This window comes from Neofelis nebulosa, chromosome 3 (assembly GCF_028018385.1).
Source record: "Neofelis nebulosa isolate mNeoNeb1 chromosome 3, mNeoNeb1.pri, whole genome shotgun sequence".
NCBI classification, from domain to species: Eukaryota; Metazoa; Chordata; class Mammalia; order Carnivora; family Felidae; genus Neofelis; species Neofelis nebulosa.
Window position 1 is genome coordinate 14,545,540 of NC_080784.1, and position 22,860 is coordinate 14,568,399.

General features: G+C 39.7%; 1 protein-coding gene across 4 annotated transcripts in view; it reads left to right on the top strand.

The window, feature by feature from the left end:
- The window catches only part of TENM3 (teneurin transmembrane protein 3), a 2,564,262-nt gene that overhangs the window by 2,361,615 nt on the left and 179,787 nt on the right, over window positions 1-22,860 (top strand). For all 4 annotated transcript variants that reach the window (XM_058719934.1, XM_058719936.1, XM_058719935.1 and 1 more), the window contains one exon: window positions 12,075-12,312. In XM_058719934.1, the coding sequence (XP_058575917.1) occupies window positions 12,075-12,312 (238 nt within the window). The remainder of the gene's footprint in view (window positions 1-12,074; window positions 12,313-22,860) is intronic.

Here is a 22,860-nt window from a genome sequence, read left to right on the forward strand (position 1 = left end):
TATTGACCTAGGAGGGCATTCAGCAAGGAAGCAAGTGTCAGCTTAAACTGTGACTGTTTCCCTTTTAATCAAAGAACATCATTGCATGGTTTCCACTTAAGAAATCGCTCTCATTGATCACGCCAAGAATGGGAAGGATACAGCGGGTTCTGTTAGGTTTTTTGCATCTCCATGATATTTAGTGTCTGTGGTAACACGCTTCCCTACCTAGAGGCCATCACGTGACTGGAAGGAAACGTCAAAGATTTTATTCTGTTTCAAAATTAAGACCTTTATAGACAATCTGGACTCAATAAATTGCAGATAACAAATATGAAATCAAATAATATGCTAGGGAAAATGTCAATGGCAAAGTTAGTATTTGGGGGGAAATGAGATCAGCAGTGTTGTTGGATACTTTCTGTGTGTTTTCTGATCACTTATTTTTCCTGTGTTTGCTGAAATATTTAAAAAATAAAAATCAGAAAAAGGTTTGGATGAAGTAAAAATCTCTTTTCCCTAAAAGTGATTTCTAATTAAAAAAATTTTTTTAATGCTAATTCACGTTTTGAGAGACAGAGACAGAGTGCAGGCAGTGCAGGGGCAGAGAGAGAGGGAGACATAGAATTCGAAGCAGGCTCCCGGCTCTGAGCTGTCAGCACAGAGCCCGTCGCAGGGCTTGAAATCACGAACCATGAGATCGTGACCTGAGCCGAAGTCGGACGCGTAACTGACGGAGCCACCCATACGCCCCAGTTCTTAATTTTTAAAATGTATTGTAACCCATAACTTTTAAGAGATTCGTTCGTTTTCTTTTAGGCTTGAAAGTTTCATGCTGGCTTTTTTTAATTGTTGACACAAAAAATTTTAATAGTAAAATCTGAAGTAAATTTAAGTTTGATACAAAATGATTTTGACTATATGTTCCTTAAGATGTTGCTAGTTTACAACATATGTAGTACAGCATGGTTTATTTTAGAATAAAAATATTATTTTTAACATTTATAACAAGATAATATGGTACGGTATTTGTGGCATGAATTAATGTGGTGGAGTTTTCATAATACTTACAGTTGAAATAAAGTAATTTTTTATTGTATGTTCCTTAAATGCTTTATATGTTTAATTTAATATGGGGCTTTTAATTACCTTAAATTTTGAATATTTATAACATAATTTAATGTTTCAAGAAAATATCATGTTGTACCCAAAAGAATTATAAAGCTAAAAAACTTCAGAATTCATTGTCTGAACCCACCTTGCTCCCCACAGCATTTATTTACAGAGAAGAAAAACTGAGCCCCAGAAGTTAATTGATTTATATGTGGTTTAGTTAAAGCCAGAACTAAACCCTATACTTTCTGTTTCCTTTTATACAAGACATCTTCTTCTATACAAGACATCTCCTCTGTGATAACTGAAAAGCATAGCAAATTCACGTCATTTCGAATATTCCATTTGCTTTTCTTATTCTTTAAAGCCATTTGTTATGTATAATAGCATTTAGTTGCCTCCTAGCCTATCCTTATCCGTATTACAAATATGTGCTTTATTATATCATGTCATGTACTCCATTGAAAGTCAATAAAATTTAATTGCACTAAAATCAAATGATCATTAGGTAATGAGAGAGAAGAGAAGTTTTGATTGATCATATGTCAACAATTCTTTATTGTCAAGACTAGGACAACTTCTTCCCTTTTTGCTTACTCTCTCAGGTAAAGTACTTTAAAATGGGTGGAAGAATGTCCTGAAACATATACTGAGGCATTTTAAAGGTATTTTTATCCAGTTTTCTATGCATGTGTAATAGGTATGTTTTATGTATGTTTCTATAAGAAATGATTGTGCAAAACTAAGAATTTCATGGAGGATAAATCTGCGGCATTACTAGGGTTAAGTATACTAAACACCGAGTTATTTCACAAGCAGAACGTAGCCATTACATTTGTTTCCATCCACTGAAATAAGTTAGGGTGTCTGACATTTTAGATTAGCTACATACTCTTGAGCAGCAACCATTGAAGTCTGAGTTCTCCTCAAAGAGAAGTTACTACAATTTAGGAGAAGTCACCTTTGAAATAAAATATCACCCCCGCCAAAAGCTTTTATCCAATAACAAAAAAGAGAATAGCAGAGATAATTCATATGAAATGAAAAAGAGATCAGTACGTTCATGTTGTATATGCCATAAGCATGATATTAGGAACTTTGGAGAAAGCTGTTTAAGCAACTCTAAAGAAAGCTCAGTTGTTGGCTCTGCAACTCTGTCTGGATGTATACTGAGCTCTGTTATCCTATCTTTTTTTGTCTTAGAACTACTCTTTCATGTTTAAGCACTCTTGATTTCTCTGATGCCATTGGAGTGATTTCCCCAAATCTCTTTTCCAATTCACTGGTACTCTCTATAGTGGTATCTAATATACTGTTTAAACCATAGAATAAGTTTCTGATTTCAGTGGCTGCATTTTTCTTATTTATACACATTCTAGTTTTTTTAACTGCATTTTTATACTGTCTTATTCTTAATGGTTTTAATTTTTTTCAAGTCGTTAACATCCTAAACATACTGAAGTTTTAGTAAATGATTATATTATCTGAAGTTTTGGGGGAGAGCAGTTCTGCTGTTTTGTCTGTAGAATTTGGCGCAAGGTAGATTGTTCCCATTTAAACTTTGTGACTTTAGTCTGTTAATTTACTGAAAGCTGTATTTTGTTTGTGGAAATCCTTTGTGACTTGGGTTGAGAGCGTATTCTTTAAAGAAGTTTCGCATTTGTTTCTGCAAGGTACCCCAGGGAGGAGCATTGCAGATCCAGGATCAATTTTAATATTAATTTTTTGGCTGGAAGTTCCCAAACTACATTGAGAGTATAAGTCTGAATCTCCTATGCCAACCCCAAAGAAGCCCAGGCTAGTGGTTAAAAATTTCAGGAGTTGGTTTCTTTCCCGTGTAGGACTCAGACAACACAGCAAGTTTCCTTACTGTTCCATTTGCAGTGAGATGTTTTAAGTCTACTCTTGGACTGAGGGTATAGTATTTCAAGGGTCAAGCCTCATATATGTAGGGGTCTCAGTAACAACTGGTGTATTATGTTTTGTTTCTTCTTTGGACATTAGAAAGGTTACAGAGACAGGCAGTTCTCCGCATAGAAGCTACCAGGTCATCTCACATGCTGTCGGCAATTTTTCTCTCCCCTTGGTTCCCGGCCACTTCTTTCTTCCAATTCAGTTATATTAACCTAAAGTAAAAGTTCCACTGGTAGGCTGACTCTTGGCTCTTTTGTTTCCTGTTACGTCCTCCCTGCCTGGAACAGAGTCTGTGTAACTGTTAGACACTCAGTAAGTATGCTGAGTGCATCAATCCAAAAGGTATTTAATATATTTTACCCAGCACTTCTAGCATTTTATGGCAAGGGAGTAGGCAGGTGATCTGGGTGGTCACATGGTTTGAAGTAGAAAGTACAGTGAACTCTCACAGAAAAAAGAATGTAAAGATTTAAAGTCTTTAAGTTTTGGGGCGCCTGGGTGGCTCAGTTGGTTAAGCATCTGACTCCTGATTTCGGCTCAGGTCGCGATCTCACTATATGTGAGACTGAGCCCTGCATCAGGCTCTGGGCTGAGCACGGATCCTACTTGGGAATCTCTCTCCCTCAAAATAAATAAACTTTAAAAAAATAAATAGATAAATAAAGCCTTTAAGTCTTTCTTTTAATCCTCATTTCAAGGTTTGACCCCAAGGAAACTAAACCAAATTCTCACTAAGTATAGTAGTAAATCAGTTCACCTGTGCTCACTGAAATTATACCCTGTAGTCAGTACAAGTCTTTCGTTTGTGTCTTCTCATTTATCTCTAAGTTTTTCATACTCAGATGTCTTTATATAAATTATCTGGTGATCAGTCATCTGGTGATGAAGGTGGTAAGCACAATATTATTTATGTGTATGGTTTCTAAAACACATTTTAAATTCTTCTTTGATTTGCATGCAGCTGTATGAAATGTTTAAGTGACAGATGACTTGTGGTGAAAATGTTTACATGGTGCCATATTTTAACCAAAGGCTTGCAGGGGTCCATCATTGAGCAGTGCACTTTCAAAGACTTGAGCCGGAAGAGTAAGTTTATGTGAAGTAATTTTCTGAGTGAGATGAGGCCTTTCATTTCCAGTTTCCACTATAGTAGTTTAGGTGGGTATCTTATTAATACAGCATTGTTGGAGGGAAAGGAGAGAAATTGGAAGTCACCCTGAATGTCTAAATATTTTTGCTCTACTGTGAGCTCTACTGAGGTGTGGTCTGACAAAAAAAAGACGTATTTCCTCAACTCAGATTTTCCCCATTTATAAGGAAAAGCCTTGGTGCTTCCATTTTTTTTTTCGTCAGAGGAAAATAAAGGCAACTCAATGTCTGTAACGTATATGAGATTTTTCTGGGCAAAAGAGACATTTTCATTGTATAATTTACTAATTTCAGTGTCATAAGATGTTTTGAATTTATATTATGCGCCCTTCCTAGTGGCTCTTGAAATGTAGCCAGATGAAGGAGGTGTTGTTACCTACATTTACCATTAGAAAATCAAGGGAAAGGGGCACTTGGGTGGCTCAGTCGGTTAAGCGTCCGACTTCGGCTCAGGTCATGATCTCGCGGTCTGTGAGTTCGAGCCCCGCGTCAGGCTCTGTGCTGACAGCTCAGAGCCTGGAGCCCGCTTCGGATTCTGCGTCCCCCTCTCCCTCTGCCCCTCCCCTGCTTGTGCCCTCTCTCTCTCTCTCTTTCCCCCCTCTCTCAAAAATAAATAAATAAACATTAAAACAAACAACAACAAAGAGGTCGGTTTTGAAGAAAACTCAGGTTTCATTTGTAACCGGTGGGAGAAAGTTAGGGCTGTTAACCAGGGAGTGAAGTGAGAAGGAACACTTTTTACGATCTAGAAAGAAGGGTTTCAGCCCCATCTTTGCTAAGCATCAGTAAATGGGTTTGGCTCCTTCTAAATGTTTGTGTAGCTCAACACGGTATGTGGATCATATTATAAACTGTCAGGAGACCAGAAGCAGAGTTTATTTGTTTATTCAGCCTGCTGCCCGTAGCGTCCAGGAGTACACAAGCCATAGGCAAATGAATGTCCAGGATGTGTCTTGCCTAACGGCACTTCTCTGGGTTCAGTAAAGTTAAAATTGTGTTTGTTCCTTGGTGTGTGTCTCTCTCTCCGCCCTCCTTCCTCCTCTCCTTCCCTCCCACCCCCATTTGTCTTTTGTTAGCGGATTTTATTCACATTGCAACCAATTGTTTTCATACAACACAGCTGTCACCCTTCGATTCTGTCCCCCTTGTGAAGCAGGGTACTTCTCCTCTAGGGACCTGGGCCGCCCCACAGCTGAGGTCCAGGGAAGGAAGAGGACAGGCTTGTGAAGGAAGGTGTGTGGGACAGAGTGGTCGGGGTGACTTTGGGGACACCTCTTCAGCTTCCTCTTCGCCTCTCACCTGACACTTACCTTTTGGTCCCTCCCACGTGAACAGGGGCGCACGCGCACACACACACACACACGAAAATAAAGGCACCTGACACCTTTCAGTCCCTCCCACGCAAACAGAGGCGCGCGCGCGCGCACACACACACACACACACACACACACACACACGCAGACAGGCATGCGCACAAAGATATTTTAATCCCCCAGCTTTCCTGTTTCAGAGTTCATTTCCACAGTGTTCCCCAAAGACCATAGCCCAAGGCTGTAAAGCAGCGAAAAACTGGGACTGAACTGCACACAGCAGTCTGGGAGCTGCTTTTAATTAAAAAAAAAAAAAATTGAACCAGTAAACATGCCCAGGTATGTTTTAAAAAACCAGGTGTCTTCCTCTCCCCCCTTTTGAAAATTCTTGACTTGCTTCTGTGGTCATACTACACGGGAAGAAGAGACAGGCTGACTTCATGACTGTGAGGTTAAAATTCCCTCTTCCGGCCAGACAGTAGTTGCTTTCTGATTCCTGCGACATTTCAGATTCTTGTTTTGGTACCCGTGAAGGGAGAAAGTCTTCCTGTTCAGACGCACTTGATTGTATGTCCTTGTGCCTTGTGATAGCGGTATTGATTAGTGACAAGGCTTCTCAGTTGCAACCGGTCCTTGGACAACATGGGTCCGTTTCTACACAGACTTCTTTCCATAAATACAGGATTGTAAATGTATTTTCTCTTCCTTATGATTTTCTTAGTATTTTCTTTTTTCTAACTTACTTTATTGTAAGAATGCAGTCTATCAATCAACTGTTTATGTTATTGGTAAGACTTCTGGTCAACAGTGGGCTATTTGTACTTACGTTTTTTTGGAGAGTCAAAAGTTATACTCAGCTTTTTTTACTGCACAGGGGCTCAGTGCCTCTAACCTTTGCGTTGTTCAAGGGTCAGCTGTACTGTTTTCCCTCATAATGTTCTTCCCTAAAGAGAGTTCTTTCTTTTCTGGCATTAATAAGTTACTATTTAACACTTATGGTATGTCAGGCACTGTATCTTTTAGATTCTTTAAGCACTATAAAATACATGAAGCTCAGAGAGACAGATACATAACTTATTCAAGAAAATATCCCACTGCAAAAGAAAAATCCGTATTATCGTTATTTGTCTCTATGGTACCTTTCATCTCACCAATCAATAGCATAGTTGCTATTTAGGAAAAGTTATTAAAACTTGACTCTCTTCCCTCTGCAGAGCACAAATAATATATCGTACATTTGCTTGTAATTAGGGTTTTGTAAGTTATTTAAACTGGAATCTGTCCCGTAATCAGATCTCTTCCGTGGCTCCTAACACTTTCGCGGGTTGTCAGCATACCTTATTCAGTGTATGCCATGATCCAAGTCGTTACCCCATGTTAATGGGTTTAATGGGGTTAATTTAAGTGCCTGAAATGACACTCTTGGGCTAAATTCTTTGGTGACAAAGGGCTGAGCAAAATGACCAAAGTTGGATCTATCTAATATTTGTTACTGATAAATTATCTGCTATAAGTTGTGTTTATCAAATAAAAACAGGCAGCTTCTAGGCTATCCTGAGTCAGAAAGAAGGACTAAAATGAGTAAAGGCACTCTTTGGGTATAATACATAATTTCAGTAAGCATAATGGAAAAGATTTTATTTTTTTAAACCGGGAAGAATATTTTGAAAAAATAACCTATGCCTTTCCTAAAATACGTGATTTGGAACATTTCTAATCAAAAGCTTTAAGATACAAGGAAGACATAACTATGGTTAGCTGAAAAAACATACATTTTATGGATTGTTTCAGATCTTACATGTTATTTTTTCTATATTTGTGTGTATTTTTATGTAATCGTGCCATTATTTTCACACCTTACAAGGTAGATTTTGAATATTGCAGCCTCTGCTATGGTTCCAAAGAAATATTCCTAAAACCCGATGTCTGGAGTGGATAACATGGCTCCCTGCCCTTAGGAGATGAGCCCCCAAAGTGGTCTGATTGCGTAATTGTCGCCAGTCTGTACATTTCTAGGAGCCTTTGAAGCACAAGACTGAGTGAAGATATTGAAAAGTCCAAAGAAATTTAAGTTAGAGTCCCTGCCTTTCAGGATGTCAGAATTGAGTTAAGGAAATAGGACAGGTTGCAAATTACCTTGCAGTTAAAGACACGATGGGCAGGCTCAGCTTTTTACCACTTAGACATTCTCTGCATTGAATTCTTCACAAGTTGAATGAATGATTATTCATTCAACAGGTATGTACTTGAGTGAATAAATATTTGTTGACCACACGTCCATCCCCCTGTGGTCCTTGGGCCCCATGCGGGTTCCAAGGTGAATTCAATGTGAATCCTGCCCATAGAGAGTCTAACAGGAGACACGAATCCTGCCCATAGAGAGTCTAACAGTCTAATATAATATATATTAATTATATATAATTAATTATATAAAATTAATTATAATAGAGAGGGGATTTGGAAACAAGCTGCGAAAAGGCACAGATAATATAAGACTCAGAGAAGATACATGAGGAGGGTTCATGGGGAAAACATTTGCAAAAATATTTTGAGGACTAACTGAAGAAATAGGACATACACCTTTATTTTTTTTTTCACATTTATTTATTTCTGAGAGACAGAGCAGGGCAGAGTATGAACGGGGGAGAGGTAGATAGAGAGGGGGGACACAGAATCCACAGCAGGCTCCAGGCTCTGAGCTGTCAGCACAGAGCCCGATGTGGGGCTCGAACTCACGGACTGCGAGATCATGACTTGACCCAAAGTTGGACGCTTAACCGACTGAGCCACCCAGACAACCCTAGGACATACACCTTTAGAGTTAGTTTTATGTTTTACAGATACTCGGAAGCCATTTGGAGTTTCCAAGAAGGAAAATGACATGTTGAGACCTATGTCTCAGGACCTCCCTCTGGGAGGTCCTATTGTCCCTTCTAGAACTCCAGAGTCGTTCTGTCCAAAACTGTCTCAAATGAGTGCAAAGCCTGTATCAATGGATCAGCTTAAAGCAAACGCTGCAGTTGACGTTGTGGTTGTTCTAGAGGATCTGACCCCTTGTGTTAGACTCTAAGTGGTCGTCTCCAAATCTAGACCCTGTTATTTCATTTGTGTCGATTTTGAACCCAGGTCATAAAATTTTCTATGGATATTCAGTTTTTCTTCCTGTGAGTGCTTAAAAAGAATGTTTCTCTGTTTTCAGTAATAGTTATGCTTTCCTTAAACAAACTTTGCGGTCTTAAAAACACTCCAAATTGTGTAAGTGATCACGTTTCCCTTTTTGTGTGAGCAACTGGGTAAATAATTGAGAGCCAGATTTGTATCCTTCTCTAAAAATGTACAGAACTATACAGCAGGCATTTTGTCCACTAGCTTTGGGTCTGGCTTTATCTTATCTCTCCTACTTGATTTTCTTTTATTCTCTCTTCCTTTCCGGCTATGTTAAATTTTACTTTATCCTGTTATACTTTATAAATTTGTTCTGTCTTGAATAAGTTGGTATAGATTCATACTTCGGCTGCTTCTTGCTACCTGTAAGCCCAAATCTCTAGAGGTGGTATTCATCTCCAAGTGAATCCTCGGATTTGGCCCCTCTCTGCGGGCTTCTGCAGAATCGTAAATGTCTGTTCATCCATCCCATCTCACTCAGGCTCTGCATTTATTCTCTCGCACCAGATTTTAGATTGAGTCCAGCTTTCATGACCTGGATTTGTTTTATAGGCGGGCCTCATGATTATGTAGTCAGATCAAAAGAGGTCCCAGCAGACAGAACACACTTGGCTGAAATAACCTGGGTAGACCATTGAAAGGGCCATGGAGCTTTGCGTGATGTCTTGTTCATTGTAAATTCCCAATAAATACTTGCCAAGTGAATGCGTGAACGTAGAGAAAGCCAGAGTAGTACTCGTTATTTTTGAAGCCTGAAATGGAAGTTTTGTCTCACCATTTAAGAATCTTAAATTCAACATATTTAAATACATGATAATGATAACATATCTTAAAATCATGTAGTTTTCAACAACAATTTTAATATCCATGATGCTTTACCATTACCCAGTACTTTCACTTGTTATTGGCTTAGCATATCTTTGGAACATAGAGGCTTGATAAATGTTTGTGGGATGAATGGCTAAGTGGGTGAATTAATGAACGAATGAGTGCATTTCGCTGAATCATTAAATACCTAGGTGGGACAATATTATTTCCCCACATCACAGATGAGAAAACTGAGGCTTACTATGATGATGCCTGGCAGAGTTAGAAATTAAATTTGGAATTGACTGCTATATACACTGCTCTCTCCTCTAAGTAGCATAATATCCAATATATAATTTGTATATCATATGTGTAGTATAATTCTATTCTTCCATGGAGCCATGCTTAAAAATATGGAGTCGTTTGACACATCCCTGTACTTCTTTGTAGACATAATCTTAATATGTTTCCCTTTGAAATGTTTCCTCTTTTCTTTGTTTCCATTGTACTGATACCAACCTAGTTAAGGCCCTTGGCTTGTTAAATATATATATGCTATTATATATTGTTATATATTGTTGTTAAATATATATATATATATATATATACTATATATAAAAGCAGCTTTTGAAATGCTCCTTAAAGACATCTGTAGAGATTCTAATCATATGCCCTAATGCTGCGGAAGACAAAGCTAATTAACTATATGATACCTGAATAATAAATCTTTGAATTTTAAACTGTTTCTTTTTTCCTATCACAATTAAAACTATATGTGTTAGTTTAGCCCTCGCATTTCCTCCAAGAGTAATTTCTTTTCTTTTAATTTTAGAGAGAGAGAGAGCAGGGAAGAGGAGCAGAAGGAGAGAAAGACAGAGCGAGAATCTTAAGTAGGCTCTTTGCTCAGCGCTTAGCATGGAACCCGACACGGGGCTCAATCCCATGACTCTGGGATCATGACTTGAGCTGAAATCAAGAGTCAGTTGCTCAATTGACTGAGCCACCCAGGTGCCCCTCCTCCAGGAGTACTTTCAATTTAACCGAGATATAGATAATCTTAATTTTTCATGAGCATCAAAACAATGGACCAAGCAAGATTTCTGTAATTTCTAGGATGGGGATCCTTGGGAACAGAGAACGTGCAAGAAAGAACCTTATTTCATATATTCAGGGGTTTTCTCTCTCCATTTCAAGAGTAAGAAATTATTAGTTGTTAAATGGTATTATATGGATTGTTAGAGGCCATTAGAAATATGCAGTATTTACAGATATTATATGCGATGGGAGGAGTTATTTTAATTCTTATACCCTGTAAAGAGGGTATAAGATATATTCAAGCTATTACATATCAAGAATTCATTTTATGCATTCAGAATTACAGTGTTAGACTCTGTTTGGCATAACGATTTCTGCTGGAGTTCACACTGCAGATGAAACATAGTCCCTGTGTTTCCTATTCTTTTTTAATAGGTGCATTTATATTAATAGCATGATTTAATACATCACTTTAAAATTATATTGCACTTTGAACTGCATTTAGTCAAAAACTGACATCTTACATGTATGGAACCATAGTAAGTTTAGCATTAAATTAAGGAGTCCTCTGTCTGTTTGTTAAAATGTAGTATTTGTGAATTCTAGCATGTCCGAAGGCAGGTAATGAGATTGAAAAGTCAGTCTCGTGTTACATTGGTTTGTCAATTTTACCTTATGACTTACTAGTTTTAGGGAATGTTTCTTTGGTCACAACCTACCGTTGTGTTTATAGTTTGACGTTGCTGGATCCCTTATGATTGTGGTTGAGAGCAAAATATTTGTACCAGTGACACAATGGCATGAGTCGCTCTGGTCACCTACGACTTACTCCAAGATGTAGTTATACGGCGTACTGTGAAATTGGCAAATCTGTTCTGTGTGTGTTCTAATGGATGTAACGGTCATTAAGTATATGAGTCTTCTGACGTTGTAATCAGATGTGATTCAGTCTGTTAAATATCCATGAAACAACATCTGCTTCACAGAGTGACCTTCTGCTAAAGAATACTTAGCGTCTTTTAGCGGATCATAAGGCAGGTCTGGCTTATTTGAAATGCACTAAACTAGTCTACTGCTGTTTAGCAGCTAGCTTGTAATAATTTATTGCAGTTAAATAAAGCTTAAAAAAAAACCTCCATTAAATAATTATAGGGATTATATGCATTTCGAAAACCTTTGTGTTCAACCGAAATTACCCATTTAATTTCAGGGTCGGTTTGTTAAAAAAAGCTGAAGTCTAAAGGCACATTAGGGGAGCTGTCAGACGCTGTTTTCTGTAGGTGTTAATAAAACCAGATGAAAAAAATCTGAAACAAATTAAAACCAAAACCAATTTTACCATCTGTTGTATATTAATTAGTACTCCGTGTATCAAGGGTAAACTCGCTCTTAGAGAATGTCACTGAACACCCGCTTAATAGAATAATATGCAAATTGATTAGGATATGGGTTTAAATGCAGATTTTAATTCTAATTCATCTGTAGTGGATCCCCAAGACATTGGTGGTGTGTGTAGATGTGTATGTACACACACACACACACACACACACACATATGTACATGTACTCATATATAGAATGAGTTTCCTTTTCTTTTTTTCAGAGCAACCTGCAAACAACCAAGGCCAGCCCACCCTTCCGCCTCTGCCACCACCTCATAAGCAGCACCCCGCACAGCACCATCCGTCCATCACTTCTCTCAACAGAAACTCCCTGACCAATAGAAGGAACCAGAGTCCGGCCCCGCCGGCTGCTTTGCCCGCCGAGCTGCAAACCACACCCGAGTCCGTCCAGCTGCAGGACAGCTGGGTCCTTGGCAGTAATGTACCACTGGAAAGCAGGTAACTCCTCTGTGGGAGACTCGCAGATTATCTGATCGTTAGGGCCGCACAGCGTATCTGCACGCATCGATATTCTAGAGTAGTCAACAGACTGTGTTGTTTTAACATCGAACATTTACAGGTAAACTAGTCTAACCCTTTTCTTGCTAAAAAAAGTTAGCATACCTCTGTGCTGTTTGGGAGCAGGGCCACGTTACCAGCCATTTTTTAGTTGCTGGGCCCGTGAACTTTCCTGTCCTTTTCACACATTGTGTCAGAGACAAGAGTAAATGGCCTCGGTAAAACTCCTCCTTACTGCGGGTTTTTTTTTTCTTTCTTGTTTACAAGTTAGCAGGCATGTCAAGAAAAAGTCAGAGATGTAAAAGGTGACCCTCAATTCTGTATAGAGGGTGATGTAGTGAACATGTGTAGCACATACTTAGTTCTAGATGTCCCTACTTTTACAGGCTACGTCGTGTCCGTTACATCATAAAACCATAGTGGATTCCTAGGTGTAATAGTCAGATGAGCATTTGTTAAGGATATTTTAGTCTCTCGCAACAGAAAGAGGATAGGACCTATTGTCTACAGTTCCTTCCAGCATGACTGCCCAAGACATCCCATTCATTCTTAGACAGTAATATTCGACAGTAAGATTTTTCCGTACAATGAACTGATATCTCTAACTCCTGAAATAATTTTGCCCCCTTTCTGTACAATGGCCTACAGGCTTCACCATCTTGTCTTCCAGAGGCGTCTCCAGCTTAGTGCCCTTCCTCTGCACACGTACAGGTGTTCAGTGAGGTTCTGAAATTATTACTTAACACAGGTTGGCCCACAGGTAGCAAACCACTCATACAAAAGCATAGATCAGGAAGAGCTGTTTTGAATTAATCCGTTGACTTTGTAAATATCTCCGGGCACAAAAATTTGTCCCTTCTTTGGCCAGGCCCTGTGTTCTTTACACCGTGTATTTACACAAGAGAATACGGCATCCTACCTCACTGGCCTCCTATTGACAGCTTTGTGACAAAGTTCCCCTGACATTCCTATCAGTATTTATTTCTTTGCTGCCATAAACTTCCGTCAGGCTCAGAGAGAAAGAATCATCACCACACGAAAGCCAGAAAACGGAGGACTCCAGACCCCCGGGAATATCCCCCCAAAATGCCTTGCCCCATAGAGCCCCTGGCTAATGTCAGCCTTTAAATTAGCTTCTGGATAAAGAAATAGGTTTCATAGTGAATAAATTGGGATTTTTTTTTTTTTTTGGCCATTAAATGCATGATCTAAACCAAGTCTGCTATGAGAATGAGCTATCCGGAGGTCCTCACAGTTAAATAAGTTAACAGTACAAATCTTTTTCTTTTCCTTTACTCTTGACCTAGGACCAAGTTTCCAAAGAACTCCGGTCTTTTCACCTGTAGCGTCAGGCAAGAGTAGTTGGCTTTTATTGTTTATTTTGTATTATTGAACGCTCGTCCGGGATAGATTAGAAAGAGAAAGTACGGAAGAAGTAGGCAGGAAGGAAATTTCTTCACTTATAACAAGAGTCACGTCTACAAAATTTTTTCCCCCTGCGGTTATTAGCACAGAACTAAATTTACCCCGTGTAATTAATTAGCACACACTGAACAACTAATCAACACTGATTCACTGTTGTCATTTGGAAAAATTTTATTAGGAAAAAAGTAATTTTCCAGTTGAGTCATCAAATTGAATATGGATAATTGCATTGTAGTTAACAATAATTGTTTTGACAAATATGTATGAAATGTGTCAAGTTAAGTCAGCAGAAACGTGTTTAGTGTTAGGGATGTCGCGTGGCACAGAAGCCTCAAAAACTGTGCCAGTAGGAGAGTTGGGATTCTTTGAAGCCAAGTCTTCTCGTGAAGATATTCGGAATAATTTGGGGGAAAGATAAGGTGCCTTCTTATTATTCCTCGTATGTACTAATGAGTTTGTTCCTTTTTGGTGGGAAGTTAGGAAAGAAAGTAGCTGTTTAGAGGACGACCCATCGTAGCTGATTTCTCCCATATTCAGACCATCTAAAAAAATCACTCTCAGGATGATCTCAAAGCAATACCGTTTGAAATTCCATTTCAAAGCAATGCCATGAGTGACCCATCAAACAGCATTACATTATACAGTTTTGTGAATTGACACAGGAAGAAAATCCACCAGTTGATAGCATCTCACTAACACAGAAATATATAGAGCAATGAATCAAAACATCGTATATCATGCTGAAAAAAATTTCAGTCTGTTGTCCAGTTTTGTCACCTTCTCATTTGCAGACGTCCACATCTTATAAGGTTGCTAATCAAAAGAAAATGGTATTTCAGCTTTGCACAGACGCAGTGTATCAACCTAAGCAGCGATGTGAAAATCTCACACTGTCCTGACCTGCTGTGGTTTCTTTAATAGTCTCGCTTGGTTGGAGCTCTTGAGGTGAAGAACCAGTCTTATCTGTCATTGATTTTTCCTTTCTTAGTTAAGGTTCCCTATCGAGTATGATTCTCAGGTTCAGTTTCAGCTACATTAACAACTTCATCCAGACGTGGGTCTGCCATTGACTCGTTTTTAATCTGGAGCACAGTTTCGTCTTTGCCAATTACTTCTGTTTACACGTATACTCATTTTACGGATTCTCACTTTTCTGGAACTGTCGTTTAAAGGATGTCAGTTACAGAGCATGAAATTCAGTTATGGGTGTGTAAGAATCTGTTTTGTCTCCTCCCCCTTTCTCCTGCCAGCATGCATTGATAATTACCGCTTGCAAATTGGCATGTAATAACCCATGAAACTCTCCGTAATTTGTAGACTTAGTCCATATGAGTTGGTGGAGAAGACATCAGAGATTCTCCACCTTGTCCTGTTTCCATGCAGCTTCTGTACTGGTTTATTAAAAAGCATTTTTTTTTTACCAGCAGTTTCTTGCTTCCATAACAATGCTTATTTCCTTTCTCTAATGAATTTAACATTTGCTGCTGCTGGAGACAATCGATATTATTGTGTACTGTACGTTCCTCCTCAGTAAATAGAGCGGTTCTGGTCTATAATCTCTAGTGAGCTTCAGATCTCCTAGAGTCACATCCAGACCCAGACAAGCGTTTGCAATTTATCAGCATTTCCTTAGTTTCTCCTCGTCTCCAGTAAAAAGCAGTCAGCGCCCATGCGTAAATACCCATCCTCGCTTAGAGTTTTCCTTCAGGATTCCTTTTCTTTGCACTCACTATTTCTTACACTTTGTAGGATTCAGTTCTGGGCATTTGCTAGTCTATCGCTCCTGCCTTGTTTATTTTATACTTCAGCTGCCTCAGCGCATGATAATGGCTGCTAACACATTGTAGAGCCGAGGAGGAAAGGCTAGGACTTGACCCAGTACAGCAGCAGCCCTTAAAAAAAATTTTTTTTTAACATTTATTTATTTTTGAGACAGAGAGAGACAGAGCATGAACGGGGGAGGGTCGGAGAGAGGGAGACACAGAATCTGAAACAGGCTCCAGGCTCTGAGCTTTCAGCACAGAGCCCAACGCGGGGCTCGAACCCACGGACCGTGAGATCATGACCTGAGCCGAAGTCGGCCACTTAACTGACTGAGCCACCCAGGCGCCCCATCAGCAGCAGCCCTTAAAGGTGTAGTACAGTAACTCGCATCGGGAGCCCTGACCTTCAGCAATTGTGAAGTTAATTGCCTGCAAGGTCTTCATTTATATATGTGAATTAAGTAGCTTAGTAGTTACCTATTAGACGTTAACAAAATGGTTCATTTGTAGCCATTTAATAAAAGATTTATTAAAGTCTTGTTTTACTATGAAGTCTACTTTGGCATTGATAGTTCATTAGTTATGTTCCCATAGCTCTTTACCTTGTAGTTCACTAATGCTTTGCTAATTATTAATGTATGAAATTGCCTATTAAATTACCTCTTTATTATTGCACTTTTTATTTAAATATTTAAATGTCCCGGGCTGCTCTAATGTGAGATCAGCTGCTACAGTGTCTTAAAAAATACCTAAGCAGAAGTATTACTTACTAAATTAAGATATTCTCCCTTTCTTCCCCCCTTTTATCCTCAATGTGAATGGTTCTTTTTTTTTTTCTTTTTTTTCAACGTTTGTTTTTTTTTTGTTTTTTGTTTTTTTTTTTTTGGGACAGAGAGAGACAGAGCATGAATGGGGGAGGGTCAGAGAGAGAGAGGGAGACACAGAATCGGAAACAGGCTCCAGGCTCTGAGCCATCAGCCCAGAGCCTGACGCGGGGCTCGAACTCACGGACCGCGAGATCGTGACCTGGCTGAAGTCGGACACTCAACCGACTGCGCCACCCAGGCGCCCTCACTGTGAATGGTTCTAGGGAAAGGCGAGACACTCATACAAGCATCAGGTATCAGTCAGCCTTGCCTATTAGAAATCCAGGCAGCGGTCTACACGTGGTGGCCTTATCCTACCAGGGAAAGCTTTCCCAGGTGAAAAATGGTACCATCACCTGCGGGCTTGTGACCCGCTACCTTTAGCAAGATGGTAAGTAGTTCGATCCTCCATAATTACGGATACAGCGTTAAGTAAAATATTCCTGGGAGGGTAATCCTCTGACTTAAGATTATGGACTGATACCATATCCTTTTGTTAAAGGTAGTCTGGGGTCACCCACGGGCACCGGTGGGGAAAAGGAAACCATCACAGCCCATTGAAAGAGATACAAAAATGAAGAAGCTAGGGTTACTCAACGTTGGATCTGGGCCTAGGCTAAGAAATTCTTAACCTTTGGTTGAGGGCCTCACCGTCTCTGTTTGCTAAAAATGAACAAACAACAACAACAACAATAAGAAAGCCGATAAACTCATCTAAAATTATATCCTAGTGAATAGTAAAAGTCAGCTGGATTCTAGATCTCTCGAAGGTTTCACCTTTGCTAACTTACAGTCTCTCTTTTGTTTTTATGTCTATTTATTTATTTTGAGAGAGGGAGACAGTGCAAGCGGGGGAGGGACCAGGGTGGGCGGGGGAAAGAGAGAATCCCAAGCAGGCTCCACGCTGTCAGTACAGAGCCCGACGCAGGGCTCACAAAACCTGAGATCCTGACCTGAGCCGATACCGAGAGTTGGACGCTCAACGGATATGACCCACCCAGGTGCCCCAACTTACACTGTTTCTTAAAAGGCCCATAAAGGGGACGTGCGTGTGTTTCTCAGAGTAGTAGGAAGAAGGAGGTATGATGTAAAAGGATTTGCCAGGTGGTGTTTGTATGGAAGGCTCATTTCAATTTGGGGCGTAAAAACTTGTCTCGGTGAGAGGAGGGAAGTTCCGAAAGCTCTTGTCCTAATTCAGTGTCTAAGCTCCATGGTGACCATACAATTTATCATCAAAGCAGACAGTTTGAGAGTGAAAGGTTTTTAAGAGCAATTGCACTAGAAATTTTACAGGCGTAAACTGAGACTGCCCTGGACACAGAGGGACGGACCTACTGTTACCGACAAAATTGTGTTCCCAAGAGTAAAGTTGCTTGTGAGCCCATATTCTCTTATACCTCAGATAAGAAAAAGAGACCAAATGAGAGAGGTAGTGGAAAAACAGCTAGTGGTTGGAGCAGCCATTGGTTGACTCTCAACTTGAACTTTTCTGGTTTCTACACCAACTTCTAGCAGATCGTTAACCCTTTGTCAGCCCCTCACACCTTCTGTTTTCCTTCAGGTGTGTAGCTCTTAAAATAATACGTCAAATATTTGTTTTTGTTCTCTTCTCACAATATCAAGATGACAAGAGGGAGCGTGTATTGAAGCCAATGTATTGACTGAGATTTTGTTCAAGAAGTTCGAATGTAGGGGTGCTTGGGTGACTCGGTCGGTTGAGCATCCGACTTCGGCTCAGGTCGTGATCTCGCAGTCCATGAGTTCGAGCCCCACATCGGGCTCTGTGCTGACAGCTCAGAGCCTGGAGCCTGCTTCGGATTCTGTGTCTCCCTCTCTCCCTGCCCCTCCCCCACTCTCTCTCTCTCTCTCTCTCTCTCTCTCTCTCTCTCTCAAAAATAAATAAACATTTAAAAAACAAAAGATTCTCTCTCTCCCCCCTGACCCTCTCCCCAGCTCACATGCTCGCTCTCTCTCTCTCTCTCTTAAAAAAAATACACAATGAACTACCCTGTCCTCAGCAGCGTTACAATTTGGTTTCCAAAACTCTTCTTTCTTCTATACAGAAATAGAGACCTCATTCGAAAATAAAGCATGAGCTAGGAGTCGATTTACTAAGATAAGTGAAAGCAAAAGCATGATTGTTTAAATGTGATGATTATTAACTAATTATAATGCTGCCACCTCAACTTGCTTGGCTACCACACGTCATGCCAATAATCAAGATGGAAAAGTAGGCTGTGAGTTGACAGTAGCTGTAAGGTGAAGGTCATTCCCAGAAGTCAATATTGATATATATTCCTGAATAAAACCTAGTAGTTTTATTTTTAAACATCATTTTTTTGGGCTCAGAATGGTTTTACCAAAGATCTAATCTGTAGCAAAAACCTGGCATTGAGTATGAAGGCTCCATCATTTTTGAGCAGAGCATACCAGAGGATCCAAGGAGATGGGGCAGGAGAGGGGCTCCAACATTTACAACAGCAGGCTTTTTCTCTTCCTCTTCTTCTTTTTTTTTTTTTAAATGAAATTTATCGTCCAATTGGTTTCCATACAACACCCAGTGCTCATCCCAACAGGTGCCCTCCTCAATACCCATCACCCACCCTTCCGTCCCTCCCACTCCCCATCAACCCTCAGTTTGTTCTCAGTTTTTAAGAGTCTCTTATGGTTTGCCTCCCTCCCTCTCTAACTTTTTTCTCCTTCCCCTCCCCCATGGTCTTCTGTTAAGTGTCTCAGGATCCACATTAAGAGTGAAAACACATGGTATCTGTCTTTCTCTGTATGACTTATTTCACTTAGCATCACACTCTCCAGTTCTATCCACGTTGCTACAAAAGGCCAGATTTCATTCCTTCTCTTTGCCAAGTAGTATTCCATTGTGTATATAAACCACAATTTCTTTATCCATTCATCACTTGATGGGAGGTGGGCAGAAAACGTCTCAAACAGCTTCATCATACTCTGCCTTGAAGCCTCGCTGTATGAGAGCGGGAACACTCCGGCTAAACCCCGCAGGTGGGAGATGGGGGGGTGGGGGGAGGCGGGGAGTGTCAGCTCCTCCTCCTTCAATTTCTCAGTCATGTCTTTATCAGCCCTAAGATCAGGCGGAGCCCCACCAGCAGGATGCAAGTCTTGGGACCCTGGTGTCACGGGTCAGGACTGTTGCACAGACATTTTCAAAAGATGCAGGACTCAAAGAGAAAAGCAAATTAAGAATATATCTGTTCGCAGATAGGATAGGGGATGTCATCCAATCTGTCCATCTTGTCCAACTGTATCCATAAACCCAGATACAAACACAGTTTAGCATCACAACTGACTGCTTTGCAGTCAGACTGGGTTTTTAATCCCAGATCCTTCATTTAAATGATCTATATAATCATCAACAAATTATTTAAACCTTACAGGTCAATTGCCCATGCCATAATAATACTTGCTAAAAAGGGTGTTGTGACTTTTAAATGAAATAATGTAAGTAAAGTACCTGGCAAATGATAGGTACTCCATAAATGTTTTTAAAATATGACCAAATAATGATAATAATAGCAAGCACTGCATGGGATAAATTAACCTAATTAGTTAACACTTGAACGAATATCATTTATCACCAAGTAGCTCTCCTCTCTCCAACGGATAAGAAAAGTATTTATCTTAACTGGAACAGGTATGTCTACATTATCTTCATGTGGTAGTTGGGTCAAGCTTACAGCCATAATTTTATCAGAATAAAATCTCTTGCTTTTTTTTTTTTTTTCATTATTCGTGTCATTCAACAAAAAGTGGGTGAATTTTTTTTTATTTTTTTTTTACATTTATTGATTTTTGAGAGACAGAGCACGAGTGGGGGAGGGGCAGAGATAGAAGGAGACAGAATCCGAAGCAGGCTCCAGGCTTGGAGCTGTCAGCACAGAGCCCGATTTGGAGCTTGAACTCACAGGCCTAGAGATCATGACCTGAGCCGAAGTTGGACGCTTAACTGACTGAGCCACCCAGGCACCCCATAAGTGGGTGAATTTTTGCAGGTAGGAACCCCAAGGCTGTTAATTTTGTTCCTGGAAAAAAAAAAAAAAATCTTTAAATTATGATGAAAGGCAACTCTTCATATTCTTGAGACATTTAATGAACTTAAAGTAGTAAGTGTTTGGAATGAATCAGTAAAATCCGTGATGGAAGCATTGTCTCCACATGTGTCAGAAGTTAGACCTCAGTCTTACTTAAGGTATTTAAAGCTTTACGTGTCTTTCGAGCATGATGAAGATACTGTACAAGAGAGTAGGCATGTTATTTTGTTTAATTGAGGTGAACCAGTTTCTTTATAATAGCAATTAAAACACCAAGAAAGTATGCATTAATTATTTGCTCTAGGCCTTAAGTGATTTTCTGAAAGCATAATTTCCCACAAATTGCAATTACTGTACCCTCTGATAATGTTTGGTTTTGGATAACCAGCAATCTGTATAAAATATTCATACGTGATAACCTTCATTTCCATAGTACCTAGGAAAATGAATTCTTAATTACTTCTAACACATTTCCAGCCCCTTCTCCGAACAGGATCAAAGCAGAAGGTCACGCACGCCGTTTCTCTGGTCATTGCTAATGACTGGGATTTAATTCTTATCTTTCTCTGAATCTGACCTATTCACTTTGGGGCAAGTCACTTCCTGTTCTTCAGCCACTGTTTTGTGAGGTTTTTAAATCCTTTTACCTTCACTAATACTGTCTGTGAAAATGGGTTGATCCTTGTGTGTGTGTGCACGCGCTGTGTATGCACGTGTGTGTTTTATCTCAGCCTGACATCACTATTACATGGAGCTTCTATCTTTTTCCTAGAATTCATTTCTGTCCAGTTTTGAAGCTGTGTGGTGCTCTCAAGTTTCATCTTCTGGTTTTATCACCAGTTAATAAGCACCCTCTCAAAAGAGAATTGCTTATTGTTTCTAGTGTCTCTTCATTTTTCCCCTGACATAGTTTTTGTCTTCTCTATTTCTTCCATCAGACCTGGGATAAAGTCTGTTTTCTTTTTTCTTTCCCATTTTTTTTAATGTTTATCTACTTTTGAGAGAGAGGAAACAGAGTGTGATCGGGGGAGGGGCAGAGAGAGAGGGAGACACAGAATCCGAAGCAGGCTCCGGGCTCTGAGCGGTCAGCACAGAGCCCGATGCAGGGCTCGAACCCACGGACCGCGAGATCATGACCTGATCCGAAGCCAGAAGGTTAACCGACTGAACCCCTCAGGCGTCCCAAGTCTGTTTTCTGTTATACCATTCTTAGAACCCTTTCCTTGGAGCCCACAAGATTACATTCTTGGACATGCAATTAACCAGCTAAGCTTAATAACCTCTGTTGATAACCCCTCTGATTTTGCCATGAACCTCTTTATGATTTCGTAGCATCTGAACCACTTAAAATACTACCACCAGAAATCATCGTGCCCCCGTCCCATCCTGCACTGATGTCATAGTGCTCCTTCCTGGTCACGGAGCAGTGGGAAAAAGCGTGGGTTTGGGGACAGACAAATCTGTGTTAAAATCTTAACATCCAATTAGCTGTGTCACCTTGGGCGGATTACTCATTTATTTTTATCTTGTTTATTTTGTCATAAAATGGGTTTTGATGGACTTCTCAAAGATTTTAGAAGGATTCATTGAAATGTCATTGCAAAGTACCTGGCACTTCAGCTTCTTTGCTTTTTCTTTATTTTCTTACACTCCCCACTGAAGAGAAAAGTAATTGATTCCATATTTACACAGGTAAGTGACAACTACAAAGGCAGTAAAGGCTCGGTGAAGGAAAGGCAGTGACAGCTAACAAGAATGGACATGTTGATAAAGTTTGTGAACAATGACATAGCCTTTTCACCTTTGGAGATAGGTATTTTTTGATCATGAGACGGATCAGTGTAGTCCCTATTTAATTGGGGTGACTTCCTACAGGAATTAAACTATGAAGTAAATTTTCAAAGACAGAATTTGCTTTCGGAAAAAGTAACGGTGAACCAATGGGGAAGACATGATCTGAGATAGCGGTAGGGCAGTGGTATTTCATGAACTGAGTCCTGGATGCATTCACTCACTCAGCCAGTATTTATGAAAGTCTTAACCATGTACCAGTTTGAAAAACTCAAGGTTGTTATAGAAGACGCAGAGAAGTTCTGACTGCTTTTGAGAAAGATGGACTCTATTCCAGAACAGATTTCACAACTGGAGTTAATCTTGCAGTTAACCTTATCTTGCCTTCTTTTAAAGCCCATTGAGATTTAGTAATCGGCCCGAGGTCACATGACTAATTAGCGGGGTGTCTCTCAACTAGATCCCAAATTCTAAATTTATTTTTTTTCTTCTCGTAGTGTCACCAAATTTTTTTATAAATTACATATGAAAGAAAATAAAAGCACTCAACCCAAAATACATGTATTTATCACATCATTAATT